General features: G+C 37.2%; 1 protein-coding gene across 3 annotated transcripts in view; it reads right to left on the bottom strand.

Annotated features, from left to right (window-relative positions):
* mtus2a (microtubule associated tumor suppressor candidate 2a) overlaps positions 1 to 19,006 on the bottom strand; it is a 63,905-nt gene that overhangs the window by 22,859 nt on the left and 22,040 nt on the right. For all 3 annotated transcript variants that reach the window (XM_043251085.1, XM_043251084.1, XM_043251086.1), the window contains exons 2-4: positions 11,568 to 13,618; positions 10,998 to 11,265; positions 6,575 to 6,787 (exon numbers count right to left, since the gene is read on the bottom strand). In XM_043251085.1, the coding sequence (XP_043107020.1) occupies positions 6,575 to 6,787; positions 10,998 to 11,265; positions 11,568 to 13,352 (2,266 nt within the window). In that variant the 5' untranslated portion in view covers positions 13,353 to 13,618. The remainder of the gene's footprint in view (positions 1 to 6,574; positions 6,788 to 10,997; positions 11,266 to 11,567; positions 13,619 to 19,006) is intronic.

Genomic DNA, 19,006 nt, shown 5'->3' with positions numbered 1-19,006 from the left:
GTAGTAGCTCACCTGGCAGAGGGTGACTAGGTAGTGTGCATTACAAATCAATCCAAGAACACTACTGCAGGTAGCACTATAGACAAACCACTATAAAAACAGGTACGTTCGCTGCTACGCCGATATTCTGCCTCTCAACAGCTGTGTAAGTGGTGCAAGTTCCCAAGTGCAGAACGCAATGCTGATGTCAGACAATATTCACACATGTTCTCCTCAGAGATTGTTCTCAAATTAAAACCTGTCCAGATGGGAGCTAGATGCGTCATAATTCACCTTGGGTACACAGGCACTTGTATAAGAGGGATCTGTGGCAAATTAGAACAGACCCCGAAGTCTGTCAGTGGAAACAAGGGTGCTCTACAAGCTTAATATTGTTAATGAAAGACCCTTAGATGTTTAGAAACCTATGGACAAAATTAAAATGAATAAATGCAGCATCACCTTGACTGAAGGTCACTGCCTTTGCGTTATAGGTATGTATGTATGTATATGTATATATATATATATATATATATATATATATATATATATATATATATATATATATATATATATATATATATATATATATATATTCTTTACTTTGCTGTTGCTGCAAAGGTCACCTCTGAGATGTTCCAGCTTGTTAGTGCCTCGAGTTAAAAGTGTTACTGCACACTGTATAAAATGTATTTTTTACAAGCACCTCGACTAGAGCAACTTCAAACTTGTGACTTGAATTTTCTAACTCTTGATGATTTTACTTTAGGAGATCAGAAATATCCCAGAGACCAGAGGACGAGTCATGTTCAAGGAGCGACTGCCACTGAAGGAACCCCCTTCAGACAATGAACCGAGACTCCGACGAAGAAGAAAAAGAAAGAATTAAGAGTTTTTGGCGTAATCCCGACAGGCTGCGGCATGAGATCGCGAGTCCATCAATCCTGCATGCAAGCTGGGAGCTCACACCAACAAACTGACAGTTAGCAATCTCCAAAGATGAATTACAGACAGATTTAAAAAAAAAAAAAAAAACTAAAAGGATAAAAAAAGAGGATAAGTTGCTCTAGCCGGAGAGAAGGATAAGTAGTGTGATATTTGAAAATGCTGAAAACTGCAGCTTTTATTGCGCTCTGTCTGAGAGTGAAGGTGGGACTGTGATCTCTCTATATAAAGAAACTCTGTCTGGGTTTTTGTTAAGGTCAGACGATGCTGGGTTTCTCAGAAGCTCACAGTCAGAAGCCAACAGCTTCAAATGGAGTGTTGCCTTTCAGAGCAGTGGCTAATATAAGCCTGCTATTAGCCATTCACCCCCTACTGGTACAAAGAGGACAAAGTCAGATAGAGACAAAGTCAGACAAAAAGAGATGAAAGTGTATGATTATCAACTAATTGTTGTTTTATTTGGACAACCTGCTGTAAGAGCTACTGTTAGATCATTCTTCTTAAAGGAATACTTTACCCATTTTTTACTTTAACCTAAACATTTAAAATCTTTAGACTTTCGTTTTTTTCTGTAGGACATGCAGCTCTTTTCCATACAATGAAAGCGAATAAGAACTGATGCTGTCGAACATTAAATTGTGTGCTATATAAGTTTTACAATAATTTTACATGAGGAAATGTATAACAGAGGAAATGTCCGATTTAATATATTTTTCATAAAAATGTGGCTGTTGTTTTTTCTGTTGTTTATGAAGCTGAAATAAAATATTAATAGCCATTATAACAATTATATATAATTCTAAGTAATATTTAATTTAAAAAAAGCAACAAAATTTTGAAACAAGATAAAACGAGATAAAAGAGATATGAGATAAAAAGAAAATGACCCAGTACAATCTCAACCATATTTTTTTTTTGAATAGCAAAAATCAATATTTTAACCACCTGCAGCTTATTCATCACGTCTAGCATCAAATGACTTTATATTTCACTGCATACAGTAATTGTTACAGTACAGTCATTGAAGCCAGTTAAAGTTTTCTGAGGTTGTTGTTTTCTTTTATGCCTCTGGTAATTAGGGATGCAATGATTATAGATTTTGTTGGTACAATTATTGTCTGAGGAATAATCAGGGTTCTACTATTATGAAGATTATTATGCATTTATTCATTTCACAACATCACTAATGTATAAAATTACATGAACGTTCTTTAGATTTTAAAGTGTTATTTATTACTGGCTTTTCAAACAGAAATAACACAGTAACCTATAATACAGCACAAAATAATAATAAACTAAAGACAAACAAAAGTCTCTCACATTGGAATTAAAAAGTGACCTCTGCATCCTCATGACAATGTTTCTCTTTTGAAAATAATAAACATAAATAGATAGCAAAGACATTTAATGTTTTCAGTTTTTACATTCTTTACATTTTTTTTGGACCTGGGGTAGAGAAACATGGTCAAAAAATTGGTTCAACAGGGATAGTAAATAACAAGGTTAATAAAGTATTAATATACAACTAATATTAACTTTATTTATCCCACAGTGGAAACTGTTACTAAAGACTGAAATAAACAAAAATATCATTACAATCAACTCTCATCCATAGGCCTACGTAGGTTATTCCTTTCAATTATGTTGATAATAATTCATATGATTTTGAAAAAAAGTATGTCAATTATTTTGGTCTGATCAATTAATTTAAGTAGATAATATATTTAAGTAAATGTAATCTTAGTATATTTTTCATGCCAAGCCGGGAGTCATATCTCAATATTTACATAGTCAATATTTAAAGGAACACTCAACTTTTTTTGGAAATAGGCTCATTCTCCAAGTTCCCCAGAGTTAATAAGTTGAGTTTTACAGTTTTTGAATCTATTCAGCCGATCTCAAAATCTGCCGATGGCACATTTAGCCTAGCTTAGCATAGATTATTGAATCCAATTAGACCAGTAGCGTCGCCTTCAAGAATGACCGAAGAGTTTCAGTATTGTTCCCGTTTAAAACTCGACTCTTCTGTAGTTACATTGTGTATTAAGACCAGCGGAAAATGAAAAATTGCGATTTTCTAGGCCGATATGTTTAGGATCTATACTCCCATTCCGGCATAAAAATGAAGGTAGTTTGCTGCCGAACCATGGCCGCGGCAGGCACAGTGATATCACACAGCGCCTGTGGAAAATAGTCCGTTTTCAGATATCACTGCACTGCACTTTTATATATATTTTTTGTTATAATGTATATTTAGAATTTATAATGAACAGATTGAGGAATAATAACAGACTGATGTCTATTAAAAAATAAAAGAGAGTGGAGGGTAGTGAATGAAATCCGAGACATAAGGGTAAAATGACTACAAAAACAAAACTGTAATTTTTTGCCTCAACTCTCCTTTTGAGAGCTTTCTCCAATATTTCAAACAAAATCAAGCCATGACAAGAGACAAAGAAAGGCCATGTGACAGATCTCATCTCTTAAAACATAACCAATTACTGTGCAGCCTCTACGCGAGGATGAAAATGAGGGCCAAATATTGATTTACCGCTCTGCCTATACGGCGGCTCAAACACTAACAACAGCTTAATAAGTCCAGTAGCATTTGCCGCCATCATTCACACTCTCCAATTCAGCCAATTACAAGTGAACTAGCCTCGATCAGTCAGACCCGAGAAATCGATCGGCTGTCTGTGATGCCCAGTCCCGCAGGGAGATTTCTGGTATCTACAGGAATCCTGGGTCAATATGTCACACTGATTCAACACGGAGCCTAAAGCAACAGTCAGGCATTACACCTGTAACACATATACATGTCCTGAAAATGCCCTTGTTTACCCAAGCAGACAGGTGGTCAAGACACAGGGGGGGAAAGGGTCTTCATAAAATTCATACACTTGTGTCATAACACTCCACAACACTATTTACACAACCAAAGATCATTAACATCTGCTAATAATAGTCACATTCTCAGTCACAGCTAAAGGCTAATCATTATCTAGTGTTTGACTGCTTTTTTGTATTGGTCCAGGCCTCCAGACAGTCAATATGCAGTCGAAAACACCATCACTCTGTAGCACACTCAACACTTCAGAGAGAGAGAGAGAGAGGCTCATTTGCACCTCTGACTTACATATTAAATAGTGTGGAAGGATTGTGAAAATATGATGGCTATAAATAGATTTGATACATACAGGCAACGCATGTATGGATCGCACGGCTGTACCGAGTATTATGCACACTAAATGAATCGCAGCCCTAGAAGAATAATGAGCCTCGCTATGGAAATTTCAGTAATGAGTTCTATAATAACAGAATCACAGTGTGTTAGAACATGACTATGCTGAGATAAATGATGTTAGAAATTTTGTGGATACAAAACACTGTTCGGAATGACCCCAATTATATCTGCAGTGGCCCCAAAATTATCTTGACACTTATGATTTCTTCATGTTATGTTATGCTTAGGGTAACAATTCTCCAAATTCAGTGGGGCATGCATCAGTGCTGTTTTTATTAACTAAAATTAAAACAATTCGAAATAGTTTTTGGTAACATAGATAATGCTAAAAATATTAGTATTAGATACAATCAATGTAAAATTAATTAATGTAAAATTCCAAAAATATTAAGAGAAGATGAAATTAAATCTATTAATTACTAAGTAATATTAATTAATGTGCTTGTTATAGGGTTAGGATTAGGTTTTATTTACAGTTAGTTTGTTTGTAATTATGCATAATATACAATATATTAGTATAGTAAGTACATACATGTATAACAAGGACACGGTAAAACATTTTATCTGAATTTTATCCTAAAACTGATGGTTACATAATGACAAAATAGCTACACAGCACGCTACCTCTTTCACTCTTACTTTCTCTCAGCATATCTCTACTGCATCTGTTTGCTACATACATACAGGACCGCGAACGGTGAGGGATTCCTCTTCCCAAGTGATTACAGGATAAAAAGACTTGACGACATAACTCATCCAGTGACGCATGTAACTCCGGATGCCTGAATCTGCAGCCACGTCAACTGTTACCAGGAGAAGACTGGCCAACATCACTTATGTAGGTCGCATTAAAAACACATGCGGCGCACGCAGATGCCAATTTTCAAAGACGGCCCCCTCTAAGAGCAGACTAGAATCTACTTCAGCAGAACCGAGCAGCTCTGATCATACTGAGGATTATTCGTGTTGACTCACGGAGCTAGTTATGAAAGAAGCCCACTCGGATCAAACGCAAAGTTTCTTTCGTGACCTAAAACAAAGGCCAACAAAAAAAAAAAAAGTCAGATTTTGGAACACTTGAAAAAAAAAAAATACTGCACTTTTTCATGCTTTTCACCCATTGTGCTGAATATCTTGTGATTCCATGTTAGAGTAAGAAGTTACGAGCAGAATATATTAATGAAAGGGGACCTGCATGCTGCTTGTAGGCGGAGTTAGTAAAACGATGCAAATTGCACTATAATTAACTCTAAAAAATAGAGCATTACCCTTTTATGAAAACTGTACTTCAGGGATCTCGCATAACAATGCACTCAGCTACAAACACATTAGATGTAGTTGTGTTTACAGTCGTTCAGTGGTCCAAAAGTACTTCTATTTTTTAATACGTATACATTTTTAGGACAAAAATTAAAGTGAAAAATACGAATAGCACGTACGATTTTATTAGATTTTTGAATTTAACTGTTTTATTGGCCATTTTCATTCGGAGAGTTATTACAAGTGAGGAAAAGAAAAACCACACAACACTGGTTTCACAATATTGAAGAAAAAACACATTCCTTGCTCTCCGAACCAAATTCAGAGGAAAAGAAAGAAAGGAATAATAATATATAAGCAATAATAAGTAAGCCATCAAATGTCAGATATCAGACGATTCTTTCCCAGTATGTTCTTGAATGAGTTTTAATCATTCAAAAGCAAGAAATAGGGTAGATATAGCCATGGTTAGATGTATAAGAAGTGTTACATATAGAAATGTTATTTTTAAAAATACAACAGAAAAGGTTGATAAAATTCTATAGAAATTTTCAGTGTTGACATTAATTGAATATCTAATTGTCTCTGTTTGGATAAACTGTAACATCTAGTGAAAGTAGTTGGGAGGAGAAGGGTTTTTTTTTCCAGTTCATTAGTACAATTCTTTTAGCAATTATTAAGCAAAATTATTAAATCATCTTCACTTGATTGTAAAGACGACAGAGATATATTTAGCATTAAGTCCAAACAGTGTCACTAAAGGACATGGTTCAACCTTTAAAAGAAACATCAGAGATTGATTTGAAAATTGATGTTCAAAAAGAAATGAACTCTGGACAAAGCCAAAGGGACAACATGAGGGTAATTTTAGCTTGAAGTGTCTGTTTAAATAAATATATTTAACACAAATACTAAGCAGCTCAACTGTTTTCTACATTATAATTATAGGAATTGAGCAGCAAATCAGTAATGACTTCTGAAAATTCAGCTTTGCATCACAGAAATAAATTTCATTTTAGAACATATTCAAAAAGAAAACATATTTTAAGTGGTAAAAATATTTGAAAACATTTTCAGTTTGGACTTTCAGAGCCCACTGTACATTTAAGTCAGCTGAATGTATAGTATAGTGTTTCAGTAACTTACGGTATGCGGGTCGGCAGGGGTCACTCCGTGTGCTGTCGGTCGAGTGGTTACTGGACACAGAGGAGACGCTAGAGCTCCGAACAAACCCAAAGGCGGCGAGACGAGCTGGTGGGAGACGCGAGTAACCGGGTGGACGCAGGCCAGACTGAGACTGAGCCGGCTTCGGCAGAAGGGATTTAGCGGCTAACCCAGTCGCCACTGGCTTTCTCTGATCTGAGGGTGAAGAACACTGTGATTAGCACTCAAACTAATTCCGAAAACACCAACTTTAAAATAGAGCTTTGGGAAATAAGAGTCACATACTGCTTTTCCATTATATGTCAATATGGAGGACAACTACGCATAACATATTCTTGTAATACTGCTGTGACAAAATGAGGCATACACGATTACAAGACTGATTCAGCTGAGAAACAGATGGAACACAAGGAACAAAGAAAGTAAGTTTTGTGAAATTAACTATTTCTAAGCAGGCTAGGCTAAAAGAGGCTCATAGTAGGATAGAAGGAGAAAGAAACTGTCGTGTTTCAATTTAACACAGAATGTTTGCCAAAACATATAATCTTAGATGGCTAATACAATCCTTATATGAGCTTGAAAGGCGTTAAAACTGAACAGAACATTTATTAATTATGTTAAGATGAAAAAATTAATATCAGACAGATTTACCTGCCAGCTTTTATTTCCAAGTGTTCACATCTGACACACAACTTAGAAGATAGCACCCTTTGTTGGAACTGTGAGCAAAAGTATTGGAACATGTGACTGACAGGTGTATTTTGTTGCCCAGGTGTGTCCTATCACAATGATTATTCAAATAATTAGCAGTGAATGTCTACGCACAGTTTCAGATTTAGGTTTTGCCTGTTTAAATTGTATTTATGGTTAAGAGGTGTAATCAGCGTGAAAACCAGAGAGCTGTCTATGGGTGAAAAACAAGCAATTGTGAAGCTGAGAGAAGAAGGAAAATCAATCGGAGCCATTTCAACCATTTTGAATGTCCTGAAGAAGAAAGAAGCCACTGGTGTACTAAGTAACAGACTTTGAAGACCAAGGAAGACAACTGCAGAAACACTGTGAGAGCTGTCAGGAAAGAGCAGGAGTGAGGGTATCACAGTCTACTGTTTGCAGAAGACTTCATGATCACAAGTACTGAGGCTACACCAGAAGATGCAAACTACTCATTCAATAGGAAGGCCAGGCTGGAATTTGCCAAAAAGTACAGAGATGAGCCACAAAAATCTGGGACAAAGTTTTATGGACTGATGTGAACTCACAAGTAGAACTCAAAGAAACATTTTGTATGCCAGTTTAAAAAAGATGCAACCAAACTTATTGGGAGATCCTTCATCAGGCAGCAAAATAATGACCCAAAACACACTGCCATAACAACAAAGGAGTTCATCAGTGGAAAGAAGTGGAAGGCTTTAGACTGGCCAGGTAAATTTCCAGATTAAAACCCTAGAGTATGCCTTTTTACCTGATAAGAGGAGCCTGAAGAACCCTCTCAAATCAAACAACAACAACAAATCAAAGAGGCTGCACTGAAAGCCTGGAAAAGCATCACAAAAGAAGAATGCAAAACATTTGGTGATGTCAACGGGTCACAGGCTTGATACAGTTATTGAAAGCAAATATTAAGCCTTATTCACTGTAATCTATGTTCATTTTATCAGTTTCAATACTTTTGCTCACATGAAAAATGGGTGGGTTCAAATAAAAGGTGATATCTTCAAAGTTTTTTGTCAGATCTAGATGTAAATACTCAGAAATAAAAGCTGGCATGTAAATCTCTTGTCTGTTATCTTTTGATGTCAAACTCAAATGTATTCAGCCTACAGCAAAAATAAAGGAATTGGCCTAATAAATGTAATTTATTAATTTTATCCCCATAAAAAGAGACATTTCAGCATCTGGTGCTTGACACGAGTTTACAGTCTCTAGCAAAAGCTCTTTCTTTTTTAATTAATCTAGAAGGCCAATCATTTAAGAGGCCATAGGTTCCTCTAAAACCAGTGCTGCACAAATTATTATAATATCAGTGCTTAATAAAGGCCTCAACTGAATAAAGTAATGGATTTTCCTTACCCCGCATGCTAATTATTACACCGGTAAACATGATGAATGCTGTTTACATACAATTAAAGGATTAATATGGGATTAATATATGTTGTCTTTTGCTTTCCCTATCAGTTCTTCTCAATGTATATCTTCACATTAGATACCTGTAATGCTGGCACCACAGGGACTGTCCTGCTGTCAAATGAAAAAAAAGATTTTGGAAAACCCAGGAAAAGGGGCCAAAGCTCAGCTCTCAAAAATATACATAAATATGCTCATGCAAAGAGCTACCGCGGGGTGAATTTAGGGACCCACTTCAAGGCTTGCTTTGAACTTCCAGACTCCCCCAACCCAAGGTCGTAATTTGGGGCAGGTGGAGAGAACGATCCCCTCCTGCTCTCTGAGATAAAGCACCTCGACTGTCTGTCCCTGTGATTGCAGCAAAGCGTAGCGCATACTAAATGACAATCTGCGATTTCTCATTTCGTCTGTCGCATTCTCAGATGTTTATTGGACTGCAATGTCAGCAGAATGCTTCAGATAGGAATTCTTCACAAATCAAAACACACACATACACACTCAAGCAAATGCACAAAGCGAAGGACCCTCTCTCATCCATTCATCTCTAATCAAAGTTTCCCCGGCTCCATCGCTTCCCCCAGCGACCCCCCACCCCAACCCCAGGCCATCAAGGTCTTTAATGAAATTGCATGCAGCTTCTCCTCCATGTGAGGGTGATCATTAAAGATAAATGTGTTGCTGTTCTCCCTCTCCGTCTTTGTTCCTTCCACTTCCTACGTCCCAATATTTCCAGACTTGCCCAGATCACACAAAATAGTCATCCATCATAGCTATAATTTAGCATTTTCACTGTTTATTTCAATTTTTTTCCTAAAATTAAATTAAAGGATGACCAAAGCTGTTCCCACTCACCTTTACTATATGAAAAAGAGAAGCTTGCATATTCTTCTCATCATTAATTATTACATTTTTGGGTGAACTATCCCTTTAACACCAAAGGGGTGTCATTTTCCCTATCTGTTTTGGGAATAAATAAGAAGTGTGTGCGTGTATGCAAATTTATTGTTATGGCTTGCAGCTCAAGAACGCATTGATTTCTTACCGAATGTTAAAATGTATGAATACATTACTAGAATACTTTATCAAGCCCTCATTTAAACAATGACAAACCACATAAAGAAAAATAAAGCAACACTAAAACTGTGTGTCATTTTGATAAAAACAAGAACATGCGTTGTACAAAAAAAAGATGTTACTCTGCCGGTCTGTTAACCTCTGATTTTAGTGATTGTTATCCAAAGACATAACAAAGCCCAATTAGCAATCAGTGATTTTGTTCTTCAGTTTATGGTACTTCATTGCATTAGACAATTTACAAAAAGATTTAAATCATAAACAGCTCGTCTATGAGAGCCCAGTTACCAGAATCAAATGTTTTCATTGTTTGAGGGTGTGAATAAATAACGTAGCATGAGATGACGATAACTACAGTGGAAAATGATTTAGCAAGATAAGCGAGTCAAACCAGGAGAGCTTTGACTTCTTGACTTCTTACATATTGTTGCAGAAGTAAAACTCAAGCCTATGCACTAGACTGTCTCTTTATCTTTTGTAGTGTAAGCATCTTTACACCATAAAAATCATATCATGTCTCAGCTACAGTGGATAATTGTGACCAGGCATAGTTATTGGCATGAATTAACTGTTAATTGCTTTGCACTTCAAAGCACCACAAATAGCGCCAAACAGCAAGAAAACCACATTCACATGCATTAATGGAGAATGTCACAGGTTTTCAGTGAGATAACAGTATGCAGATAGACAGATGCCCTCTAGAAAAAAAAAACACAAAGGGTGATGGCAATGCTGGTGGTGGATTTAAGATGAAATAATTCATATCTTCACCTTGGCAGGCAAAGTTGTGGGAAATGAAGTGTGCTTTAGAACTTTTAAGCTCAGACAGAACTCCCTCATGGCAAAAGATGAATGTGAATTTTATTTATATTCAACTGAATGCCAGGAGGTAAAGTGTATTTTACATTGACTAGCGGCTGGGATGAGTTTATCTGTAACAATTACAAATGCATAGCTGGCAGGGAGGAAAAGACTTCATATGGAGCTCTCTTCCTTCCTTCTATTTAAATCTATTCATCTCAAAATACTTTAGATTCACTTCCGTCCTTAGGACGAAACCTTGGTGATTCCATCAGTCAAAAACAGTTTCTAAGACTGCTCTTGCTTGGGTTTCCACTCAACATGTGAAGCATTCAGTTTAACATGAAAGTTATAAAACAAGACCATTTGACTCATTTTGTCTTGCAAAATTAACCATTGATCTTACCTTGAGGTTCCTGAGGGGTTTGAGTAGTAGGGTTTACTGCCTGCATTGGTTGACTGAGGGCCAGTGGTGACTTTGGCTGGCTTGTTAAGACCATTCTGCTCTTGGCAGCTGCAGAGGGAGTCCTATTTACAGCACCAACACCTAGCTGGGGTCTTAGGCCCCGTGATGGACGATAAAGACTCCCCATATCCTGTGCTCCCATAGAGGGTCCAGAAGGGTCTTCGGATCCACAAATTGGAGACCCAAGAGCTAATGGAGATCTGCCTGCCTAAATTGCCAAAAAAAAACAAAACATTAAGCTACAGTCAATAACTCTTCCAGTGGTTTATAAACGTGTCTACTGAAGATAAGTGTTACAATTTAAAAGTAAGTAACTAAAACATTGATATTTCATCCTTAAGCATTCAGTGAGTAGTCTGTTAAATTTTCCACAATACTCACAATCTTTTACATTAACAAAGCATTCGATTTCACAAAAGTAATCATGTAATTAATTAACATGCAATTAGGTAGAAATAGACATAAAAGCATTTAAGCAAAGAACAGCATATTGTCTAGAGCATTCCTTACCGCTGCAGATAGAGGCTTGTTGAAAGGCCCATAGAAGCTATCTGCTCTGCCTGCCATTTTATGGGGCATGGTGTTGCTGGGTGGCTTAATCCCAGACACCATGAGTCCAGGCGAGAATAACCGGACTTTCTGCATCTCTTGACGATACTTATCATAGAGTAAATTCGAGGCACTCAGCACAGCGGCTTCCCCTTGATCTCCAATGGATGGTTTGGCTTGTGTGTTGCCATATGCTGAGAGTCTTGTAGGTAAGGATGACACCTCATAAGTTCCTTCAAGAGACTGGGGTTTTACCTGGGGCGTCTTCCGAATGTACGTAATGATTTTGGGCCGGACGCTTTTCGGTTTTGGCAGGCACTTGCTTGGAGGGGAGGTCTCCATTGACGCCTGCTGTGGAGGAGTTTTATGGATGTTAGTGTTGATTGTGGTTTTAACTGGGGCTCTTAAGCCAGAGCTGTACCCAGCAAAACCCAACTGAGGACCTCGAGAAGGTAAAGTCTTGATAGGTGAGGAAGGAGGCTGTCTTTGAGGAGACCTTGTGATCTTGGGGGATGGAGGTGTTGAAGGTCTAGTTGGACTGCTGTAGGCCCGTCGGCTGAAGTGAGTCTTCCTTTCTAGGCTGGAGGGACTTGCAGCACGATCTGCTGAGCTTTGCCTCTTCAAGCGTTGGGCTTCTCGTGTAAAAGTCTGATTTGAAGGAGTCTGTGAGTCTACGATGGGATTGCTGTTGACCTCTGTAGTCGGCAGCACTTGTGGATGGCTCTGACCCGTCTCTGAGGAGTGGGATTGTTGCTGGTCTACCTGGGTGTCTATGCTGGGGTATCCTGAGGTTATTCGTTTTTCAGTAGAAAGAGGGCGGACTAGCTGCCTACAAGAAGGTAGCACCCTCACCATACCTTTCGGCACCTCGGTTGACGTCCTTTTCCCAGCATTCTGTTCTGTTTCCATTTGAAATTTTTGCAGTTTTACTGCTCCATATGAAGGATGCATTAGCTTACTTCGGTCATATTGTGGTTCCTGAGGCAGTGTGGTAGAGTTATGGTTTTGGTCCAAATCCCTGGGAAGCTCCCTGTTTCTCTCTGAGTGGATGTAGGACTCGGTCGTAGCTGGATGCTGGTTCCTGCCTTTGTCTGAGGTAGACTTGGTGGACTGGGAAGAGAGAGGCTGTGTGCGGCCTGCACTGTCCAGGGCACTGGCTAAACTTCCACTGAGGCTGGTCACTGCAAAAAGAGAAGATGAAAAGACATTGCTCTCAGAACCACTTCGTGCATCTCTCAGGGTCCGGTTCGCACCAGAGCGAGAGCTGGAGGTCCTGAGGTCAAGGGGCTGAGAGTTCTCATTTGCATCTCCATCCAGACTATGGTTTTCATTGTGGTCTTTCCAAGTGGAGCCAACAGTGGTGCTGATGGCTGTAGATGACAACTCTTTGTCACTGAAGTGCTTTGCTCCCTTTCTGCTTCTTTCACTCTGCATGGCCACCTGTTCTTCTTCTTCCACTACAAATGTTTCTAGCTCTTGACACTCCAGCAGTTCAAACTCTTCAAGCTCAGGGTCTTCACTTCGAGCATGTGTTCCCCAGATAATGATCCTCTCCTGGGTTTCAGAGTGCGACACCAAAGGGGGTAGTGGGCTGCCATGCTCTCTGTCATCTGAATAAATGTTCTCTTTGGTGATTTGATTGGCATTGGCGTCTTCCACTGTTTCTAGCAAAAGCTGCTTGTCGTCGTTCTGTATTTCCTCTTGTTGGTTTACTTCACCGGGTTGTATCTTTCCTTGCACATTCATGTTGTATAAGTCTGAGCTTCCCTCTCAAAAGCTCCACGATAATCCTGGATCCATCAAAGGTATTGTTCTCTCACGTGCCTGTACCTAGGCTTTAAAGTTTACAGTTTGGATGGAGTGCAGAATCAAAACCTAATCTTACATTCTTTCCATTTCTATTTCAAGAGAACTGAGCTGTATTTGTTTGCTTCTTAACAGGGCAATGCACTTGATGACATCACATCAGCTTGAAACCTTGAAATGCCTTGTTCATTCATCTGGTGCCAAACCTGCACAAATAAGACATTACATGTTGTAAGCAGTGCAGTATGTGCCTCAGCAAAAACTAGCCCAAATGGGTTGTTTAATTTCAATCACAATATTTGTATTTATTTAGATGCGTTAGTTTTAGTTTATTTAGTCAGCCTTTAGAGTAAAGGGTAAATGCAAAGTTTATTTTCTCAGTTTTCCTGACTAAAGCTTCATTCTTATTTTACTAAATGTTAGTTTCCCAGACTCTCAAATCTAAAGCAAAACATCATTCTTATTTTATCTAAGGTAAGAAATAAGATTTAAAATTCTCTTTCATTGCAGTTTTCAATGAATATAAAACAGCTTAAACGCACACACCACAAACAAAGTAAAAAGTTGTGCATCTTCATTTATAGTCTTTCTTGATAGAAAAATGCATAAAATGTATTTGACTCAAGCTAAAGCTACAAATGCTTTTGGTTGAGTAGTGAAATATTTGGCAACATTTTCAATAAGTCAGATTTATGGCTTCCCTAAAAATGTTGGGTCTCGGTGGACTATTTCCCCAAGTTTCTTCATATTTCATAACATCTTCTGTTAAAACCTCAATCTTACCACCCAGTTCAGACAGATTTTTTCTGTTAGTTACAATAAGCTACTAGGCTACATTTTATATTACTTCTGAGCATTTCCCTAAAGATGTAATATGCCTCCACTATCATACCACAGTGAATAGTATCCTGTGGGAAACCAAAAATAAAGCATTGTAATGTTTCCTACACCTAATTCGATTCTCTTTAAAAGTACCACAAATTGACAAGCCGGTGTAATGAATAGAAAGTCTATTGACACAAAGAAGTAAAATGTTTGGCTCAGTCCTTTAATGGCAGATGGCAGTACCTCCTTTTCTCTAGTAATTAAATTTTCAAATCTCCACTGCTGAGAATTATGTATGGCCAAATCAGGAAGCCAATTTGAATAAATGAAGACTGATGTGCAGCTGAAAAAAAAGATGAGACAGAAATGTTTCCCCATGTGTTGGCTTCTTACTGTGCACGTTTGCCCATCAAAAAAAACCAAAAAGACAATTAGGGAGAGTCTGAAATGGCTTGTAATTAACAACACTGGTGGGACAAAAAAAATGCAGTCACAGTCAGTTAGGGGGGTAGAAATGATAAAATACACCATTAATCAAAGGTAGGGTTTTTTGCATCTCAATAAAACATTGACACAACAGCTGCTAGCCTATAACTATGATTCTTATACAAAAACAGAAAGCCAGTGCTGTTTCGTTATGTAGACAGGAGGTCCAAACCAGAAAAAGGAACAAAGCAAGGTCATTCTGACATTTTCCCAATAGGAAAAAGGGGGTAGGGATTGTTTCATGTGCTGACTAGGTAGAATGGGTGGGTGGGTCGTCAGTGACTTAGGTGGGCTATAATCAATCACAACATAGATTTGTAAGAAGACAGAGGTTGCCTATTTCCTGCATCAATTCTAATGATTCCTGCTCCTACAGACTTAAGTAATTTATGCTGGAATAACAGAAAGAAGTGACCACTAAATCACTTCAGGTGTAAGATGCAAAAGCACATGCTTGCGCATAAAATCAGAGAGGAGGTCCATGGAAAAGAGACAGCTCATAGAATCCATATCACAGTCAGTTAAATGGGCAACAATCCGAGAACAAGCATATTGACGTTGCGGCACCAGACTGTCACATAGTTCCACCCACAATCCTGCAGGCTGATGAAGTGCTAAAATCACCCACCCACATACCCACCAGCAAATTAAGACTGATATCAAGGTACACTTCATACAGCGAATCCCATAATTGCACAAACATACATAAACATAAGCTGTATTGACACAACATATCAATGGGACGATTTTTTCATCAAATTTATGATTTGCAATAAGCTTCATAATATGTTAAGTGCATAAAATAATCAGCAGTATTTGCCGTGATTACACTGTAAGATCTACATTTTCACTAGACAGTCCCAAAATAGTTGGTTTACACAGCAATCAAAGAAAAATGTTATCCCTATGTTTACAAGTTTATTTCTTCTGGTGAGCACAAAACAGATATTTTGAAGAATGCTGGTACGCAAATAGTTGATGGTAATTATTGAAGGTATAGTTAACCCAAAAATTCTATAATAAATTATTCATCCTCATGTCATTCCAAACACGTTAAGACCTTATTTTTGGTGATATCCTAGAGCATTCCTGCATATAGCAATGCAAGTGAAATGTTCATGGCCCAGAAAGGTAGGTCTTCTCTGAAAACCTACAGAGAAAAAAGTGTACTAAAGTAATTTTTTTGTTTTCTTTGCGCACAAAAAGCATTTTGTAGCATCATAAAATTAAGGCTGAACAACTGATGTCACACAGAGGACTATTTTAATGATGACTTCAGAAATTGGAAACGGGTTTGGAATGCCATGAAGGTGAGTAATGACAGAACTTTCATTCTTTAAAATATCTTCTTTTGTGATAGAACTCTCTCTAGCTCTCACAAAACACTCAGGCAGCTCACGCTGAGCTAACTTGCTACAGAACCCAAATAGGACCTGTTCCTGGATCAAGATCTTTGGTTACTTGTGTGTCACGGGTGTGATAAGCACGAGAGCACACAACGAGTATAAATGAAAATAAAGAGTTTTAATCTACTCAGAGACAAATAAACAATATAAATGCAGGCAGGCAGATAAGACAAAAATCACACGCACATAAAGACAAGATTGGACAAACTGAACTGAAATCACAGGACTTAAATACACCAGGTAGAACACTAAATTAATCACACACGGCTGAAGACAATAAACTACAATTAACTAAAGTGGGTATACGGAAAACATGGCACATGACAAAACAGTCCAAAGACGTGACATTGTGGAAGTACCTTCTAGGATTTACATTCCATTTATTAGCGTCAGTAACACAATTCCGCCTAATATTTTCAGCTCTGTCAATTTTTATTAATCTTTTCTGATTAAAAGTGTCGTTGATAATGCTAATAGGCTATTACGACACGTTTCATCTATACTTAGACTATGTGCAGATTGTATATGTGTTTTGACCTTAACAGTCAAGACATACTACTATTATTTATTTAACTATTATATGTTTCTAGCTCTGTTCTCCAGTCCTGCATGCTCATTATTATCAATATTTTTCTTTCTTTTTCCAAGTTCACAATAACGCCACGCAAGTATACAATGTTAGCATACTACAAAAGCTTCTTCTAAAATGGTGTCCATTCACACTATGGCATTTTGTGTTTTCTCACTGACGCATCTGTAAATGTTTTAATCACTGTGCTGCGTGATGTCATAAATATTCAGTGAAATGCTACAGAGAGAGCAGAGGTAATAAAGTACTCATGCAATTCATCTGACGTGATCACTTTAATAGCAAAATATCCCACCACTTGATTGCCAAAGCATGCATGGTCCAAAACGCAACTGTCATCATCTTTTGCCACGGCAGGGAGCAACTGCAAGTAAATATGCTGTCATTTCGCAGGAATGTAATGTGAACACTGTATGAGGTAACATTTATCTTTAGCAACATTATTAGTATAAACAGCAGGCGCTGTTTATAGGCGTCTTTCAAAAGCGTATTTTTCAGAATGCATACTTTGAATTAGCGCTGTCAAATGATTAATCGCGATTAATTGCATCCAAAGTACAACGTTTTTGTTTACATGACGTGTGTATACTGTGTATATTTATGTATATATAAATACACACATGTATAGTATATACTTTGAAGATATTTACGAGTATATGTTTACATTCATGTAATGAATAATGCATAAACAGAACACATTTTTTTTAAATATATACATGGGTCAAAGACGTTAAAAGAAAATTTGATTTTATGTGCATATAAAGCCCATTAAATGTAAGTAAATTGTCTACTAGCTTTCAAATACGTTTTTGGAGACTAAAATGTCAAAATTGGTTCGAAATAATGTTACTTTGTCATTTAGTGTAACACAGTATGTAAAACTAACAAAATGCTTATTTGGACCTGTACATATTAAATATATAAAAGAATAGGAGAGCATATTACATTTTACTGTGTTTAAAAAAAAAAAAAAAAAAAAATTACTGACAAATGGGCAAAACCTAAGGTAGATAATTAGTATTTGGGGTGAAAGTAATTCATTTTTTAACGTGACATAAATATTTTTTTTTTTTGTTGTAAATACACCTGACAAGATTGTTACACTCAATTGCATTTTAATGTGTATATTTATATATATATATATATATATATATATATATATATATATATATATATATATATATATATATATATATATATATACACTTATTTTTATGATGGTTAAACCTTTTTTCGTCTTCGAACCACATGCATGTGTCTGTATTTTTATATACATAATAAATACAGTACACGCACAAATATGCAAATTCATATTCAAACTGGCATTACTGTTGCATCTGCTAACTCTATTGTCACTGTACCTATGCTTGGCCAATCTTTGATTTACGAAGCTGCACGTGACTAAATCAACACTGAAGTGTGGAAAACGCATCTGATTGCACACAAGTAGAATGAGCCTTTCCGTGTAGCACTATAAATGTAGATATGTACGACAGCAGCAAAGCTCTTTCGAAAGTAACGCAACAGAGATTCTCATGTCTCCAAAAAGGGAATCATCTAAGTTTATGGAGCTGAATTCACCCCAGTGTGAGGTGAACACCCCCATTCACCCATGATGAAAGAACACAGTAACAGTGAATGACAACCCGGGTCTATGCTTAACCTTTGAAGAGAGGTGTGTATCAGCCTTCTCTGTAGAGGGTAAATACACACCAGCGCAACCTTAATGACATATTTACCCTCAGGTTTTCACGTCTTGCGACTTTCTACAGCTCTTCCTTTTAATCTCGAACACAAAAAGATTCACAAGGTAAGAAGAAGAAGAAGGTTTGTTGATATCTGTTAACCTAACGAACCAACAATGCTGAGCTCAATATTGTTAGAGACGAAAGTACAGAATCGGCTCGAGTTCGGCAGCCAATTTAATTTAATAACGCTGTATTATTCTACTCATCAACCTGGTCTCATAAAAATATGCACCTATGTGTATCTCTAGTGTTCATTTCTTTTGGAAACTGCAGTGATTTGTACTTCCTGGTACGTACTTCGTAGCTAAAAAGTGCACCAAGGTACGTTTATGCCATGAGACCAGGTAGCATACTGTACATTTTCAGTGTCACAAAAACACCAGACTCTTAGGTCATGTGTGCTAGCACTGCTGTTTCATTTTCTTTTAATTCTATACAATAATAAAAAATGTATATAAGTATGCAATTCTACATATATATTACGTAATAGTAATATTAATAATAAAAAAAGACACGTTTAAACACTAGGTGTAAATGGCA

Source organism: Puntigrus tetrazona, chromosome 10, assembly GCF_018831695.1.
Source record: "Puntigrus tetrazona isolate hp1 chromosome 10, ASM1883169v1, whole genome shotgun sequence".
Classification (NCBI taxonomy): domain Eukaryota; kingdom Metazoa; phylum Chordata; class Actinopteri; order Cypriniformes; family Cyprinidae; genus Puntigrus; species Puntigrus tetrazona.
This window is presented reverse-complemented; position numbering and strand designations above follow the sequence as displayed.